The following is a 19,408-nucleotide window of genomic DNA, read 5'->3' on the forward strand; positions in this document are numbered from 1 at the left end:
TATATATATATATATATATTATACCCCTTTATTATGTTTTGACTGTTAAACCATGTAAAGGTATTATCTATTCAAAAACACCACAGGAAATGAGAGCAACAAAAATAAGCATAAAAAAAGAAATCTCTATTTCTGCCTTTTTAAGGCTTCACTATTTTTCCAGCTTTCTTTCTAGAGGCTTGTATACAATATAAAGTTATCTACAGAGGTTGGATAAATTTGTAGTTTTAGAAGCTACATCTTTCAGATGTTATAATATTTACAGTATTATTAAAATTCTTCCTCAAGGCATTAAATATTGATATACTGATAAGAATATATCATAATTTAAGCATTATGATTCTCAATCAGTATATATTTTTAAATTTTTGTTTTTACACATAACTCAAGATAATTTCCTTATATATAAATTATTGGGGCTTTTTCACTATTTTCTTAAAGAAGGAGTTGGGGCTATGTTTAGTCTTAAAAGGATAATGAAGAGTGGTATCTTAGTCATGTTCTCATCACTGAAACACAGTGCCCAACAACCATAATTTAAAGGAGGAGAGGTCTATTTTGGCTCATGTTTCAGTTCACAGTCATCTGGTTCCAGCATAGGAGAAGGGCATGGTGGACAGGATGCAGAGAGGAAGGGCAAGCCAGGGAGGTAGATAAACCCTTTTAGGTCACACTAACAATGACCCATCTCTTCCCACATGTGGACACCAAGGCACGTGTAGAGCCCCATAATTCAATCACCTTCCACAACTGCATGAATCTTTGGGAGACGACCAGATATAGCCCTTAATAAGTGAGATCCAATGAGGTAACTGACATTGTGAAATGGGAAGAAAAGGGCTAAAGGTATAGGGAAAGTGGGAAGGGTAGGGGAAAGGTAATAGGGAAAAATATGAGAAAATGGAAATAAAGTGCTTGTAAATGGGGAGGAGAGGAGGGGGTGAAGGGAGGGCAGGGACAAGGCGAAAAAATGAGAACCAAGACCACCTGTCATGTCTTTACAAGATCCCAATAATGAATGTAACTGTGCTATATAACTAAAATGTATCAATAAACTCAATAAAAGAAAAAAAGAAAAAAAAAGCGAGATCCAGAAAAATCACTTATTCATGTTTAGTCAAGAAATCAACTAAAAATGGAACCTTAACTTAGTGATGCTTAGTCAAACCATTATTCTACATCAATAACTAATACCCCCAAAGTCACTAATTACTTTTGCTGGGTTGAGTGCTTCAGTAATGAACTATAACTTTGGAATACTAGGAAGATGAAATATTGAGAAGTATTAACTATGACACAGGGAAGAGAAATTAACTGGTTGAATTAAAAAGAAAAGCTTTGGGTGAAATATGATTCAAGATCTGAAGTAGCTTTCACTACTTTGTTAAAAGTAAAATTAAAATTTTTTATGATAGGAATTGTGTTTGACATGATCAAAATGCTGACAGCAACAAAGTCCTAATGTCATGCTAAGCCTTTGACTCATAAAAATCCATTTAAAATCAGGGGAAAAGCCTCTATTTCAACATAGCTCCTTCTGAAATTACTGCTTCTATTAGATAACTAACTCTGTATCTCTCATGCCTTGCACTCCATTCCTATCTTCCCTCAAGTTATCTTATATCCTTTGTAAGATATTTTCTTTCTAAATAATTCATAGTGTACAGTGCCAATTTCTCTTGAGGGTCAGACTTTGCATACATCTTTCATGCTAATTATGTTGAGTCAGTGTTCAGAAGTGTGAGATAGCGTTCAGAAGACATTTGACCTGAACATACACGCAAATCCACATAACAATGAAGTAGTTCAGTTAATCCTTAAAAAGATTAAATTGAAATATTTATCTTTATGTTATTAAGTGGTTAACATCACCAGAGATAAAGACAGAAAATAAGGATTGGTAGTTAAATTCCTAGAGAACATCTAAGAAAAATAAAACATGCCTTAGAAAATAAATCACAAACAAAAAACCCTATCAGCCTGGTACAGTGACTATATACTTCCAATTACCTAGGAGGCTGAGGCAAGAGTATCAGAAGTTTGAAGCGAAAGTGGTCAATTTACTAAGACGCTGTCTCAAAGTGAAAAAATAAAAAGGGCCAGAAGTGTATCTCAGTGGTAGAGTTCCCTGCGTTCAATTACCATTAACCATCCCCCAAAAGAGTATTAGCCACTTGAATATTTACAGAAGATTAGTAGCAACACCTACAAAGCCCCAGTGTGGACTACACTGCACCTCAGAAAAGCAGCAGTAAAAATAACCAAGTGCAAGCTCTTGAGTGCTTCCTCATACAAAGTTAACACCTTGCAAATTCAGTCTCTGAAAGCCTTGCCCCTTCTACTTACTCCCAAAGGACAACAAATTCTAAGTTCTCTGTAAAAAAATCTTAGCAGCTATAATAGCTATATGCAACTATATAATATTCTTCCTGTTGGAGAGCTCCATTGTATTGCATTTCTCATTCCAAAACTGAGAATTTACACATGGAAAACAAAAAGAATGAACTACATACAAGTTAACAAAGAAGAAGAAAACAAAAACTAAAAGCACTGCCTTAGACTTTAACTATATTTCTATGTAAACAAAAGAACACTCATTTTTAACTTGGGGCCCTAAGGTCGAAAATATGTTTTACAACACTCCAAACATGTGTTTACATTTATAGCCTATTTCTTCACTCACAACTAAATAATTCAGAGAAATAGGTTTTAAAAGCTACCTCAGAACTCTGAAAAGTGAGTAACAGGTAGATGGAGGGTCAAAGTTGAAATCTGAATAACCATCTACACATGTGAATTTCAGTTTATTTTTTGTTTTGTCTTTGGTCCCTTTTTTGTGTTTTAGATCTGGTCCAAGGCCTAATCCCAGAACTACACAGAGAATACAGAAAAGAAGAATAGAAGAAAAGGAGGAGGAAGAGGAGGAGGAGGAGGAGGAGGAAAGAAAAGTCTGTTTCTATCCAGAAGACTAAGGGAAGGGGAGTCCCCTAGAAGGTATGCAAAAAATCCCAAGTTTTCTTTTGTTCCTCTCCTACATCCCAGCCCTGCCTAAGGCTATTGCCAACATCAAAGCTGTACCACCAACAACCGCAGCAGTTTAAAGAGTCTGTGTAGCCTAAAGAATATGGCAAGAATCTCCTTCTCCTTCCTCTTTTCCTATCATTGCCCTAAAGGTTGCTCCAGGTTCAGTGAACTATTCTAATAAGAAGGTTGATACTGAGAAAAACCTGTCTCTCTGATCATATGAAACAACAAGTGGGTACAAGGATAGACAAGAATCCTACAGAAGATATCAGTAGGAAGAATCCTGGCAAAAGCCAGCTATGGTGGCACATGCCTGTTAATCCCAGCACTCAGGAGGCAGAGGCAAAAGGATCACTATGAGTTCAAGGGCAGCCTGGGCTACACAGTGAGATCTTGCCTCAAAAAAAAAAAAAAAAAAAAAAAAAAAAATCCCGTCAAATGAGAAGTTCCAAGCAAAACCTTGAGCTGTCCACATGTGGTGCAGCCAAGGAAGTGTAACAAAGATTTATGGAACTGAACTATATTATCTACTGTCCAAGACCAAGATGAAAACCCCTAGAAGTATAAGCATCAGGCTCAAATAGCATAAGGAAGAGTGACATAACCACCACACACAGAAGGCAAAACAAAATGTACAATCTGAACCTAGTCATATTAACTTGCCTGTTAAAACAAAAACAACACTATCCAGCAGGCATGTGAAACCTGTGGCATGCAGCGCAGCGGTCTTTTCCTTTAATGTTCTATAACAAATATTTAAAAAAGAAAATTGTGTTACTTATATACATTAACTATAACACGTTTTAATGGTTTTGCTTTGTTTTATTTTTTTGGTACCAGGGATCTGACTCTGGCCCTTGCGCTTGAAAGTAACTATATGATGTATTTTATTTGCAGCTCAAGACAATCCCTCTTCACTCAGTGTAGCCCGGACAAGCCTAAAAGTTGAACATCCCTGCAAGGGTTTTAACAAGACCAAGAATCCACAATATAAAATTCAAAATTTCCAGGATGCAATCCAAAATTATTCAACATGAAAAAGCTCTTCTACCCCTTAACCCTGATGTCAGACTTACAAGACAAAGACTTTAGGGCCAGGGATTTAGCTCAGTGGTTCCAGCGCCTGCCTTTCAAGCACAAGGACCTGAGTTTGATCCCAGGTACCAAAAAAAAAGACAAAGATTTTAAAGCAACTACTATAATCATCCTCCTTAAGATAAAAGTGAGCATTAGTGAAATGGATGTAAATACTGAGGTTCTTGGGTGAGAAATAAACCTTAAAAGAGAACTATGTGGATATTTTAGGAAAAAAAAAACTGCATTAGGAAATAAAAAAAAAAAAAAAAAATCGCCAAACAGGCACAACAGCAAAATAGAAATGACAAAGGACAGAGTAAGTGAACCTGAAAATGCAGCATTAGAAGTTATAAACTGAGAGAAAAAATATTTAAGTAAATAGAGACTCGGTGATTAAGGGAACAATGTCAGAAGATCTAATGTTTATGTCACTGAAATGTCAAAAGGGAAGGAGAAACTGGTACATAAAATTAAAAAATGCCAGAAAATTTCCTAAACTTGATGTGAAAAACATAAAATTTACAAATTCAATATGCTCCATGAACCTTACGGAGGAAAAACACACAAAAAAGTTGTGCCCATTCTAATGAGAATGAAAGATAAAAAGACTTCGAAAGTAGAGCAAAAAAAGAACAGTAATTCAAATGAGATGGCGCAGTGAAGCCTGGGTATGAAGGGGAAGCACAAAACACATTCCCACCCCGTTTCCTCTTTTGCTACTCTCCACATTTTACAATTCTATAGGCTTGAACTGTTAGTCTCACCTCTACACCTTTACCCATGCAGATTCTTGTCCAAGAACACAGTCTCTTTTAACTGGCTAATTCCTGACCCTCTCAACTTCTCTTCAGAAGTCAACCTTAGCAAACTCTGACAACCACTTAGGTTGAACTAAGAATCCTTTTGGGCTCACAGAGAAGCCTGGACACAACTCTATCCCTGGGCTTCCCACATTATACCGAAATAATCTGCTGAAGTTATTTTTTCCTGTCCTCAACATTTCCCAAAGGTAGCAATCTCAGCATTTAAATTTTCTTCCTGCACGTGGCCCAGAGAATACAATAAATATCAACTTTTTAAAAATTCTAATACAACATCCATAATAGAGTGATAGGAACCAGTTTCCCCATTACACCTTTTCCTGAGAGAAATTGTTAAATCAGCTTGAGGGAGCGTGTCTCTGAGGAATTCAGACCCAAGACTGCCTGTGCAGCAGAACTCCTGGCCCCAGTCTAAGAGCAAAGGCTTTTCCTTAACGCCAAAAAGCCACCCACTGTGTACCCGTCCCTCACCAGAATGAGGGGCCACAGTGCTTGCCACTTTCCACTTTCCACATGCAGACGCTGCCCCTCCCTATGCTCCAGCCCGCCTCACTCAACCCTGCGGGCCCAGTGCCAGGCTCAATGCCATGGCACAGCCGAGCAGCGGTCACCTTCTCCAGGGCAGCTCCTCATCTTCCAGGTCGCTCTCTGCCACAGACCCCTCGATCACGGTTTCGTCACTATCCCAGTCTGGAGCATGGGCGCCCTCCTCCATCTTGGCCTCGAATTTAAATCTTTTTAAACTCTCCTTGAATTTCCCCTCTCTTGAAAACAAAAGGATGCTTTGCAGGCCAGAGGAAATTGAGACTTTAAAAATACTAATACAATTCGTGACAAGAGCGTCACGAGGCTGAAGGCCTCGAGAGCCTGCTCTGCAGAGTCACCGCCTAGCCTGTAGGAAGCAACCGAGCCGCGAGCTACACGAGGCCCCACCCCCTCGCCCCTGGGGCCGGAAGTGATGGGAAGGCACACACTCTGGGTTTCCGGTCCACTTCGTGGGTGACTCTGCAGTGCTTGGTCGGTTTTGACTTCTCTGAGTGAAAAGAAACCAAGTTTGCTATAGCACGGGCCAGAAAGACAGCTGTGTTGCAGTCACACCCCAGGCTAAACCCAGGTGTCACATCACCCACACTTTAGCCGGTCACTGTGAACTTGATCTAGAAGAGCCGTCAGTGCGCTCCCTCTGGCAGCCTTGGTCTTGGGCTATATAAAGGCAAAATATAATGCTAGACCCAAAGTGTTTTTGCAGTACACCAATCTACCAAGCTCTTCCTTTCATCTTAATACACTTGATCCCCAAGAATCTGTGAAGGTAGACAAACCAATTAATCTAATTGGTATATTTGTATTTTTCCCTGTTTAATTCAGAAACCCAGATTGTGTAGGGAAGACAGTATAATGGCTTTATTTTGCCTCTTTATCAATTTTTAGAAATAATAATGCTACCTAGCAACCAAAAGTAATTATTTTCTTGGGGCAGACTAGAATTTTGCCTATTTTATGTGTTTTACTCTACTTGAAAGTTTTTAAACCACATTCAAACTTCAAAAACAGACATTTCAGTCAATGAAAGTTTTGATTGCCTAGTGCCATCTGATGTCCTAAATGTGTAAGTACAACCCATAATTTAACAGCTACGAAGTTGCTCAAAAGAACATATATATGCTTGTGGCTAAACTCTGCTACACTTGTTTGTTTATTTATTTATTTATTGTACCAGGGATCGAACTCAGACCCTTATGCTTGCGAGGCAGGCGACAGAACCACTGAGCCAAATCCCCAGCTGTGCTACACTAATTTAAAACAAAGCCAGCTGAGATTCAACTTGACAAGGAAGAGGAAGATTCAAAACAAGATTGTGCTCCTTTCCCATAGCAATTATTTAGTATTCTCCTTGGAATTTCTAGTGTCTAGTACACATTACATCTTTAAAGTTTTGTTAAGTGAATAGAACTAGAGTTTTCTGACTTCATGGTTCACTGACCTTATCACTGCATGGTGTGACTTTCTCATTATTTTTTCTTTGTATTACTTAAATCATATTAAGTCACTGCTGTTTAAAACACATGACTGGGGGGCCAGACGTGGTGGCGCATGCCTGTAATCCCAGCACTTGGGAGGCTGAGGCAGGAGGATTGCTGTGAGTTCATGACCAGCCTGGGCTACATAGTGAGTTCCAGGTCACTCTCAACCACATAATGAGACCCTGTCTCAAACAAACAAATAAAATACAAAATAAAACTTATGATTGGAAAAAACTACATGATTGGTAGTTGTGGACTTTTAAACTTAGTAAAAAATTCTTCACCTCAACTCTGTAAGTAAGCAGAGCAATAATAAATAGGCAAAAAACCTCTATTTTCATCACTCTTGTTCACCCATACTATATTCTGCAAATTTGAATTGCACCTAAATTCCATCTGCTCTCCTGCTCATTCACTGGTGACAGTTCCAGCAAAAAGAAGGAATTTCAGAGATAAACTTCATATCATCAGTGTGACTAAAGGAAAAAACCCACAATTGAAAAATTAATTTGTTTTTACAAAATTCAAAATTTCAGTTCTGGGCTGAGATGGAAAAATGGATAGAACAACTTTCTAGAAATGCAGGCTCTAGTCCAATTCAAACTGCTTTCAGCAAGTTGAGTTAAGTTATAAAACTGAACCATCCAGGCTACCCAGACATTTCGGGTATGAGTGTTTGAAATAGAACTCATTTTCCTTTTTAATTCACTTGACTTAAAATTTTTCAAATATGTTGAAACACATCAAATAGTAAAAACCTAGTATTTCACTAAAAATAGTAAGCACTTTTGGAGGTTGGTAGGCATCACTTACTCTAAAATTAATAAAGGGGGGAAATAAACCTTTTCCTGCCATTTCTATCCATTAAGGAATGATTATCCATTCAGGAAAACCAAAATTGATTAGGAAAATAATATATTTTGTGTATGTATGTGTGTGTGTGTGTGTGTGTGTATATATATACATATATATTAGATATTTTATAGAAAAATCAAAACTAACAAATTTTAGATAAATGGTAGAGTTAGAAAATCACCATTGTTTTTTTCTTTTGGTACCAGTAATCAAACGTGGGTCCTTGTGCTTGCAAGGCAAGCAGTGAAACCATTTAGCTAAATCCCCAGCCCTAAAGATCACCATTTTTGGCCCGTTAAACAATGGATCTAGGCAATGATTGTCATAACTGCTAAAGCATTAGTCAGAAGGATGGTGGGAATTTTACAATGAATGGATCAGACTTACAACAGCTAAACCCACTGATCAATCTGAATCTTACTAAAAGTGGACCAACCAGATATGTTCTTCTTGGTGTGATACAATATATTGCCTATGATTTATAAGCCAAGGACCTGTATCTAAGCAAATCTTAGACCTATCAGTTATTAATATGGGAAAAGAATATAGAAGAGTCTATCAAACAACATAAAGAGGATACATTCAACCAAATACAGAATGTGGAAGATTCATAGGACAAATGATTTGGTTTCTTTTGACAATTATATATCATGGGATAAACAATACAATGAAAACTCTTAGAAAATAAAAGAAAAATTCAAGTAGTTTGAAAGGTATATGATAGCTAATATGAAATAATAATATAATAATAAAGAATGTATTAGTCAGAAAACATGGACAAAAGTATTGTATTCATTTTACACCACAAATAACTGTCAGTGAGATATTTCCCCAAGGATAATGATACTCATTTGGTATGGCAGAGCACTGCAATGGAAAAAATATATGCCATAGTAAACAGAGTATATTTAAAAAGATTGAGGTAAGGGCAAGTTTTTAAAGGCAAACCAAGGAGGATTACATATTTTAAAAGAATGATCCTTGGTCACAAGAACCAATAATGAAGGCAGTGCCAGTCAAAACTGAATAGTTCCTGGATGGATGTCCTCACAGAAATAGTTTTTGTGTAAGATTGTAGTTGCCTTGGTGCAAGGTTGTGGTTCTGGCAGTCTTTTGTGATAGATACTATCAAGCAGCCATGCATACAAATTGAGATGGTAGCTTATTATATAATTAATATACAATTATATTACTATATAATTTAGCCAATGGCTTCTTATTCTGACAATTGATAAAAAGATATAATGAAGCCTATGAAACCAGAAGATGATTACAAAAACACTTGAAATTAATAATTAAAACTAGACCCTTATCTTTCACCATGCACTAAACTAAAATCCAAGTGGATTAAAGATCTAAATATTAAAACAGAAACACTAAACTTGCTGGAAGATGTTAGGCAAAACTCTTGAAGACATTGGAATAAGAAAAGACTTTATAAACAAATCCTGAGTAGGACAGGAACTAGCATAAAAATCAACAATTGGAATCTCATTTTATTAAAAAGCTTCTGCACTGCAAAAGAAACCACCAACAGAGCTAAGAAACAACCTATAGTGTGGAAAAAATTTATACCAGCTGCTCCTCAGACAAAGGACTTTGGTCCAGAATATATAAAGAACTCAAAAACTCAGGCCCCCCAACTATAAAGAACTAATTCAAAAATGGGCATCTGAAATGAACAGCCATTTCTCAGACAAACAAGTAAAAGCACCAAATAAATATATGGAAAAAATGTTCAGCATCACTGGTCATTCAAGAGATGCAAATGAAAACAAGATTCAACTTCAACCCCAGAAAGATTGGCTGCTATCAATAAATCAACCAATAACAAATGTTGGCAGGGTTGTAGGGAGAAAGGAACCCGTCTCCATTGTTGGTGGGAGTACAGACTGGTGCAACCACTATGGAAATCAATATGGAGATACCTCAAAGTATTAGCATTAGAGGCTCCATTTGACCCAGCCATCCCACTGCTGAGTATCTTTAAAGAAGTAAAAGAATCACACCACAGTGATATATGCACACCCATGTTTATAGCAGCACACCCATGTTTATAGCAGCATAATTTGTAATAGCTAAAACTTGGAAACAACCCAATTGCCCATCAGTTGGAGACTGGATAAAGAAGATGTGGTTTTTCTATAAAATAGAATACTACTCAGCCATAAAGAATGAGAAACTAGAGTCATTCATAGGAAAATGGATGCATATTGAGGCCATATTCTTAAGTGAAATAAATAAGACACACGTGTAAATACTGAATAGTTTCTCTGGTGTGAAAAAATAAAAGTGTAAATAAAATCCAAATTGTATAACTGATAATGTGAAATAGGAAGAAAAGGGCTAAAGGTATAGGGGAAGGAGGAAGGGTAGGGGAAAGGAAATAAGAGATAAGAAAAAATATGAGAAAAGGAAAAAATGGAAAGTAAGTCTTTGTAAATAGGAGAGGATAGAGGAGGTGAAGGGAAGGCAGGGATATGGGATAAAAATGAGAACCAAGATCTGTCATGTATAAGATCCCAGTGATGAATGTAACTGTACTCTATACTTAAAAAGTACCAATAAACTCAATAAGATTTAAAAAAAACACACATGACAATGGAAAAATAGGAGAGTACATGACACACCCCAAAATACTATTTTAATATCCCTCTCCAGCCTGTTTCCACAGGATGCCTGCAAGATGTTATTGCTATTCTATATTATCTTTGCTATTATAGTTGTTCATTGTTCAGCCTACTAGACCTTAAGCAATACACCGCAATGTATTTGCAGGAATACAAAAGGTCCTAGATAAGAGGCGACCATATACACTCTCCTCAGAAGAAACACATTTAAATGTTTTGTAAATTATGAAGACATGAAAAAGCAACAACACTGGAAACATACTGAGGTACTATCATGTATCATTAGGGTCTTTTAAGGGATTTCTGCCCCCCGTTAACACAGTATAATATTGGTATCAAAAATTGATAATCAAAGTATCAGATAAGGCCATAACAGACTGTCAAAAGAATCAGACACTCAAATGCAATATCCTGTGATGACCTTGATTTTGTCAACTAGTGTGACAAATTCCTTCCTATTTGCCTCAAGACAAATACTGTAGCACTCGATGGCTTAAATGCTAAAAAGTCTATATGTCTGTTAATGTCTCTCCTCCATGCCTTTTTTCCTTCTGTAGTTATAACCTATTAAAACTAGATTTTAGAAGATGCTAACCTAATTCATAAAGCCAGTGAGCTGTTTGCAGTTTTGTTAGCCTGTTTGACAATAATGGTGGGGGGAGATTGGCAATATTCAATGGAGGAAAAAAGTGCTATCATACATTCTTGGAGGGAGAGTAGATTAGTTAAATCATTTTTTGGAGATAGTTTAGCAAAACAATAAAATATTTCACACTTTTATAAATTTATCCCTGTATTAGCATCATACCTCACTGAATTTTCAAGAGCTATCAACAACCTAAATGTCTATTGGTAGGAGATAATACAGTGAAATATTCAATTGTTATTGAAAAGCATGAAGTCTAGCTCTTCATTTGGGAATGTATAGCTGTGTAGCACTGTTTACAGAATAAAGTAAAAAGTGGAACCTCAGTGACAGCTCCAGAATTCTGTACAAGAGAGAACTATCCTTGGAAGTGAAGGCTAAGGAATCTCAATAAAGACTGTATTTGAATAGTAAACACTGTTTTCTGTTAGCTGCTTACATAGTGAATTTGTGGCTTTTCCTCGGGTTGTAGTTTATACAGGGTTTTTTAGAGTATAGGTAAGGAAATAAGGATGGATGAAGCCCTCCACACAAACCAAGACACACCTAACCAGCTGCTGAAAAATAGCATCATCTTTTATAATGCTTCTCTTTATTGAGGTATAATTTACATATAATGAAATGGAAAATCACTAATTTTCAGTTCAATGTGTATGGTTTATAAATGTATAAAATATATTTTTAAATACATATTCTTGTTTTATAAATACATAAAACATGTGACGTGTGATTAAAAATAGTGACTAAACCTCTAAAAATTATTACAGTAAAAACACATCATTAATCCCTTTCAGAATACTCTCCTCGCTCTAAATACTTCTCCCATCTTTCTTGCCACTTTTGAAATATTTCTGGAAGTTCTCTTTCTTGTCTTTAGTTGAACTGTCAGGGCTGCCTCTTTGTCCTGAGCTGACTCAAAATGTTGACCTTTCATGGTCCTTTTGACTTTGGAAAAGCCAGAAGTCACAAGGTGCCAGATCCAATGAATAAGGCAGGTGAGGACACGCCACAATGCTTTTGACCGAATGTGAAGTGGCTTGATCACAAAATTCTGAGGAAACACAGTGCTCATGAGCTGTGATTTACGGCACAATTTGAAACTACACACTTCCCACTCATCGCTCAACAACCAACTGCACCAAACAAGTTGAATCTTATCACACACCGTTATTAAACTTCAAGACACTGCTTCATTTTTCATATTGAAGATCCCTGCCTTTTCATTGCATGGCACTTGACAGCAGCATTTACCCTATGTTTTGATTACATCTTACATATGCTTTGTTTCGTGATACTGGGAACCGCAACCAGGAGTGCTCTACCACTAAACTAGCCCGTCCCTACTCTGTTTTTTGTTTTGCTTTTGTGGTTTTGAGACAAGGTCTCACTAAATCACCCAGGCTGGCTTCAAACTTGAACTTTTCTTGTCTCAGCCTCCCTCAGCTGGGATTACATGTGTGTGCCACCATACCTGGCCAAGACACGATATATTTATATATATATTTCTGAAACGAGCACACATAATCCTACAAAAGAATCACAATTCTAGGTGGAAAAAAGATAATGTACACACAACAGTTTGAACCTTAAAGGTTTGATTGACAAATGCATAATACTAATAAAAGTTGAAATTTTAATGGTTTCTGGTGAGATTGCCAAATAAATGAGACATTTGCATATAACTAAAACTGCCAAGTAAATATGTTTAAACTAATGTATTTGTAGGTGTACAGATGTAAAAAAAGAAATTTAAAAATCTCAGCCCAAACAGTTTTGGTGTAGTGAAATAATACAGCTCAGTGGTTTTTGACAGTACAGTCTGCTTCAGTTAAGAGCAGGGAGCCATTCTGAAAGATGTTCAACTGGGAGATTTATTTCATCATTCTGCAGACATCATAGAATTTACTTACACAAACCTAGACATGGTGCTAGTCAATCCCTCAGTGTGCCTTCTTGATGCAATCCAGTAGGCCATGAGCATAAGATACATGAGGCCGCCATTCATTACCAGCAATTCTTAGCATTCCTTGGCTTGTAGATGTGCCACTCTGACCACTGCTTTCATCATCACACGGTTTTCTCTCTCAGGGTCTCTGCTCTGTCTCTTCTCATCTCCTGAGGTCATATTTTATTGCAGTCAGGGTTTTGGAAAGAGAATACATTTACTACAGGACATATAGTTTATAGAATTATTTTATAATTACTCAAAACATCAAATGCAAAGAATTGCAACAGATTAACCGCACACTAGGGGCCCAAAGAATCCAGCTGAGAACCTGGATCCCAGGAACATCCCACACAAGTTCAGCTAAAGGCTTAGAGTCCAAAGCAATGTCCAGGAGCCCACGAGTCCAGCCCATGGCCTAGAAGCCATGGCAATGTCTCATGCTTGTCTGTATTGTGGTTCTGCAACTGGAAGGCCCAAAGGCCAGTGGTGAAAGCCAGAAAACCTACACTGGTGATAAGAAGGATTTGTGCCACCAACCTGAGGGACCCACATTGGAGCCAGGAAGTGATGCTCATGGTGAAGATCAGAGCTCCCCTAATGAAAGCAACAGCCCCAAGCTCCTCCTCCAACAAGAACACCCTGCTTTGCATCAGGAAAATCATTCTCAGCAAGTTTCCCCAGAAAATCAACAAACCATGATCTTCAACACTAGTTCTCTTTTTAAGGCTAATGGTAACAATTCTCAGTTGGGGTTTTCAAGCCCAACCATACTAATTTAGTTCAGCTGGGCATTACAAGTTGACCATTAGTTAATTCACTAATTAATTATATTGGATTACAGCCCACCTTACTCCATTATGGCCTTGTCTTAACTGATTCCAACTGCAACAACTTACCAATAGTATTCTTACACAAACCTAAATTGTTAAGTCAATTACTCAACAGGACACTTTTTTTTTAAACACAAGGTGCTGGAACAACTGGGTATCCATTAATGAGAAGAGGCTTTCACTAATAAAAAGGAATGTTTGTGGTGCATTACAAGCACATCTAGAAGGAAAAAAGGAAATCAAGAAAATCATCATAGGCAAATTTCTAGTAAGAGTAACATCTCAAGAAGAGCCTCCAGCAGGTCCTTCAGGAAGGATCCTAGAAGAAGGCACTGTTATTATAGCAGATGACCATGTATGTTGCTACCCCTGATGATACCCAGGGGGACCAGAGGTAGAGGTGGGAGTCAGTAATATTGATGACCCTGACCCTGCATAGGCCCGGGATAATGCAGGTGTTCACATCGTAAGTTTTCAACAAAAAAGTTTAAAATATAAAAATAAAGTAGAACTAAGCTTATAGATTAAGTGTATATAGCTTTGCACAATGGCAGTATCATAGCCAATGAGATTTATCCAAGGAGCAATTATTGCTAATTGAAAACAGAGTGTGTAAATAAAATATTTTTTGCTAAGATGTACAGTATGTTTGTTTTAAGCAACATATTACTACAAGAGTCAAAAAGGTTTTAAAAATTTAAGTTTATGAAGTGTTGCGATCAGGTTTTTTAAGGGAAATAGATTTAATACAGGACACATAAATTATAGGATTATTTTGTAATAGTCACCCTAAAATCAAATGCAGAGGAGTACAAGAGATCTAGCCCCACACTAGAGCCCAAAGAATCCAGCCAAGGGCCTGGATTCCACAGCAGTGTCCTGCACAAGTCCAACTGAAGGCCAAGAGCCCACAACAATGTTTCATGCAAATGTGTACTGAGGATCTGCACCAGGAAGGCCTGAAGGCTGGTGGTGAAAGCTAAAAAGCCTTCACTGGCAGGGTGAGGGATTTGTGCCACGAGGCTAAGGGGTCTACACTGGAGCCAGGAAGTAATGCTCACAGCAAAGATCAGATCTCCCCTAATGAGAACAACAGCTATTTCTAACGATGGCGAGGACCCAAGTTCCTCCTACTATAGCAGAACAGCCAAGATCACATACAGAAAAACACCCACAGCAAGCTTCTCCAAGAAAATCAACAGCCAATGATCTTTCCCTCCATTTCTCTTTTCGTACCATTGACAACAATCCTCAGCTGGGTCTTCCAGGCCCAAACCATGCTGATTCTATTCAGCTGGGCATTCCAAGTTAACCATTAGTTAATCCACCACAAGAAGGAAAAAAGTTACAATAACCTAAGATTAATTTATTATTAAAAAAAGAAAAATATTTGTATAAATGTAGCATACCCTACATGTACAGTTTTCAAGTCTACAGTAGTGCACAGCAACATCCTCAGTTTCACATTCATTTGCCACCCACTCTGATTCACCCAGAAAAACTTCCAGTCCTGTAAGCTCCATTCATGAGAGGTACCCTATGTAGGTACACTTTTACATGGCTTAAATCATATTTTACTGCACCTTTTCTATATTTAGATGGATTAAGTTCAGACACACAATACTTAGCATTGTTTTCCAGCTGCCTGAATTACTCAGCACAGTAACGTGCTTTACCAACATGCACCTGGGAATAATAGGCCATACCATAAAGCCTCGGTGTGTGGTGGATTACACACCACCTAAATCTGTGCAAGCCTGTTATAGTCATACAGTGGAGAAAGCACCTGCAGATGTGTCAGAATGTACTCCTGTTACTGAGCAACATATGACTATGTAAAAAGTGACTGTCTTGCCACCAAACTAAAACTAGCTTTTCCTTTAGCAGTATATGCTAGCATAGAGAAAAATAATGTGACTTCTTTATGGCGATGCAAAGTTGAGGTCTAATTAATCATTTATAGGCTAGTCACATGAGTTAAGAAGCAATACCCAGGGATTGTGATGCACACCTGTGCTCTCAGCACTCTGGAAGGCTGAGTCAGAAGCATCACAGGTTACAGGTGAGGCCCTATCTCAAAATAAAAAAGAAAAATATACTGGGATATAACTCAGTGCAGAGAGTCTAATTTTAATCTCCAGAGCAGTCAGTAGTTGATAAATGTTGGCAGGCCTTCACAAGCAGTGCAATTATAATGAATACAAGCCCAACTAGAGTGCACTCAGTTTTCATTTGCCATCTTTCTCCTTCAACACTCATTTGACCTTGTGTTTTTCTTTTTTTACCTACCCTCCTTCAGTCTTCCATCTTTCTTGTGTTCTCCCTAATAGGCCTACCTTATTGCATGAAGGAGCAGCACTTTCCTTCAACTGAGCCAGTTCTCTGAACTGGGGCTTCCAAAACTTATTTGACACATTACGATTTCTTCTAGTTTGGTTCTCCTTCTCCATTTCACTGACTACAAAATCTAATCCTTTGAGGACTAACACGCAAGGAAGACAGAGAGAAAGGCAGGAAATTTCTTCCTATAATTGTGTCGATGTGGTACTTCACCCAGCTCCTACTAGTTTGCAAGAGCAATGATTAGATTTTCTAGAATTTCAAATTCACTTATTGTACGTGTGCATTAATGTATATAAACTTATAATTAAACAAATCATATTAAAATAAATATAATACATACTAAAAACTTAGCACTTCCTATTTTGCTACATTTTACTACAACTTCAGTGAAAAGGAGAACCAGGAAAGAAGAAACCACAGTATGTAGAATAAGTTTTAGGATAAGTTATACCATAGCAGAATCTTTTTTGGAAAAGATTTTGGAAAATCTAGAAGCAAAGGCTTTCTCTCTGACAAAGATTGTTTACTTGGACAAATTTTAGTTGGGCTTCTGAAACTTCTCTTGAAAAATGCAGTTTTAGCAAAGAGCCCAGTTAGCAAGAACCCTCAAATGCATATCTCATCACCCTACATATCTGATCAAATTTCTCATCCTCTACCTTCCTCTAGAATGATATCTGATCACACTGGCCTGTCTTCAACAAGAATATGTTAGATTTGTTTAGACCAAATCCCCCTTACTTCTAATGTTTTATCTCTCAGTAATTTTCCTCCCACTGATCCCCACACTGCTCCTTGGTGATAAATTCTCACTTACCCTTAGAGTTCACCCCAGTCTCTATCACCTAAAGAAAGACCTGATTTCAGTGGTTCCTATACCCACCAGCATCAGGTTTTGAAAGATGTTTACCTGTTATTGTGCTTTAACAAGTATTATTAAATAATGTTTTTATTTAACACCTTCCACCTTCAACCCCAGTGGCTGGTGGTTAAATATTTACCAGTATACAGCTAAGTGCAGATTTTAGTTTAGATCTAAGCTCTAGGTAGCTTTCTACCCTCTGGATTTGTCATTTGTTTAAGGTTAGTTCTCTCCTATTTTGTCGCGAGCCGCGACGTCGGGGTCCTGCCAGCAGGCCCCAAACCTGAGAGGATTCACCGAGAGTAAACACACTGAGTCATGCTCAGATTCAAACAGATTTCTTCTTTATTCTTCTTTTACTTCTACTTCTAATACTACTTCTACTACTACTACTACTACTACTACTTTCTGCCAGACGGCTCTCACACTTATATCAGGCAATAATATGAAAGTAAAAACAACTTCAAGGATGAAAAACAATCTCAAGGATAACTGTACAAGGCCACAATTATGGCTCCACAGAGTACACATGATTTACAAGAAACAGGTGTTTTTTCTGGAAAGCGAAACTCAGCTCTACAAAATACTTATTGTAAATAATGCCATAAGATGGCAGCCGATCACGGCCAATCAGAACTTACAACATAGCAACTCCTTCGCTCAGGGAACTGCAATGCAAGCAGCCAGCTGTCTTGCAGGCAGTCTCCCACATATTTGATCTTTTCTTATATTGGAGACCTGAACCATGCCTAGTGATCCTTTACCTGGAGTTCCTTTAATATGGAAAAATTTACCCTATTTCCATGAATACAGAGCACAGACCTCCATTATATATTATCTGCTGAGGACTGTTTACCTATTCGTTATAGCTTGTGTCTAGATGTCCCCCCAAAGCCTCAGTCATAGGTGGGGCCTTTTCAGAGGCACTGGATCTAGAATGTGCGAAGCTGGAATTGATTCCAGTTGCAGTGCTAAACTCAAGGGCACTAGGATTAAGGGTGTGAGTGCTACTCACCCTAAGTAGTCTAGATAAGATAAAAGGGGCAGAAAGATATTAAGGTCCATTGCTTGCTTACTTGCTGTCTTCTGTCTGCCGTGAACTATTTCTCCTGTGCAATGCCCCTCTGCTAAAACACCTATCTTGGAGCCAACCAATTATGAACTGAAAGCTCTACAAAATGTGAGCTAAATAAACCTCCCCTCCCTTAACTGTGAGTATTGGGTATTTTGTCTTAGCAAAAAAAAAAAGTAAGAAAGACATCATTAGACTGCTCCTTGGACAAGATTTAACCAGGTTGGTTTTCTCTTGAGAATATCCCATACCTAGCTCTTAAGAAAAATTTTTTTTCTGAGCAAATTCAGAGAATTCACACTTCTCATTCCATTTGCTCTACCATCAGAGCCAATCAGAATTTCCTACCCATTCTGTATCTCGAGTATGAATTAGGTGACAGTCTTCTGTGGCCCTAAGTGCAGAGGGCATGTGTCAACACTTCAAGAAGCCCCACTGAAACCCTTCTTTCTAGTCTTATTTGGAAGATAGAGATGAATTGTTGATCTCACAACTGACTACAATATAATATCTATATTTTTGGCTGCTTATTCCAAGTTTCTAGTTTGACATAAGAGAATATCTTTATAAATCAAGAATAAGAAAAGATTTCTGAAGACACAAAAGAATAACACTGAAAGGTTGACATTAAAATTGAGAATTTCTGTTTATCCAATAATGCCATTCTCTTCCCAATAAGATGATAGTGCATTTATAACACATACAACTAGGAACAGATTAACATCCAGAATATATAAAGAATACCTACATGCAGGAAAAGTAACAACCAAAAGAGTGAAAAGACAATCTACAGAATGGGAAAAAAATTTTGCCACCTATTCCTCAGACAGGGAACTAATATCTAGAATATGTAAAAAATTTTTTAAAAAACTAAAAGATCCAACCAAAAAATGGTCAAAGGAAACAAAAAGACACTTCATAGAAAAAGAATTACACATGTTCAGTAAATACATGAAGAAATGCTCAACACTGCTCATTAGAGAAATGCAAATTAAAACAACACTGAGATTCCATCTTGACCCAGAAAGAATGGCTACCATCAAGAAGTCAAATAATAACAAATTCTAGCAAGGCTACATTGTTGATGAGAATGTAAACTAGTGCAACCACTAGGGAAATCAGTACGGTGATTCTTCAGAAAACTTAAACTACATAGGAAAATGGATACATATTGAGGATATACTCCTAAGTGAAATAAGTAAGTCACACATGTGTAAATACCGAATAGCTTCTCTGGTGTGAATAAACTGAACAGTACATAAGATCCTCATGAGAT

At 37.5% G+C, this 19,408-nt stretch overlaps 1 protein-coding gene across 2 annotated transcripts in view; it reads right to left on the bottom strand.

Moving 5' to 3' along the window:
• The window catches only part of Ankrd31 (ankyrin repeat domain 31), a 199,337-nt gene extending 193,493 nt beyond the window's left edge, over positions 1 to 5,844 (bottom strand). For both annotated transcript variants that reach the window (XM_010635160.2, XM_019209194.2), the window contains exon 1: positions 5,534 to 5,844. In XM_010635160.2, the coding sequence (XP_010633462.1) occupies positions 5,534 to 5,637 (104 nt within the window). In that variant the 5' untranslated portion in view covers positions 5,638 to 5,844. The remainder of the gene's footprint in view (positions 1 to 5,533) is intronic.
• Between the last annotated feature and the right edge of the window lie 13,564 nt (positions 5,845 to 19,408).

The sequence above is a fragment of the Fukomys damarensis genome, unplaced genomic scaffold (genome assembly GCF_012274545.1).
Source record: "Fukomys damarensis isolate Sample0158 unplaced genomic scaffold, DMR_v1.0_HiC HiC_scaffold_1, whole genome shotgun sequence".
Lineage (NCBI taxonomy): Eukaryota > Metazoa > Chordata > Mammalia > Rodentia > Bathyergidae > Fukomys > Fukomys damarensis.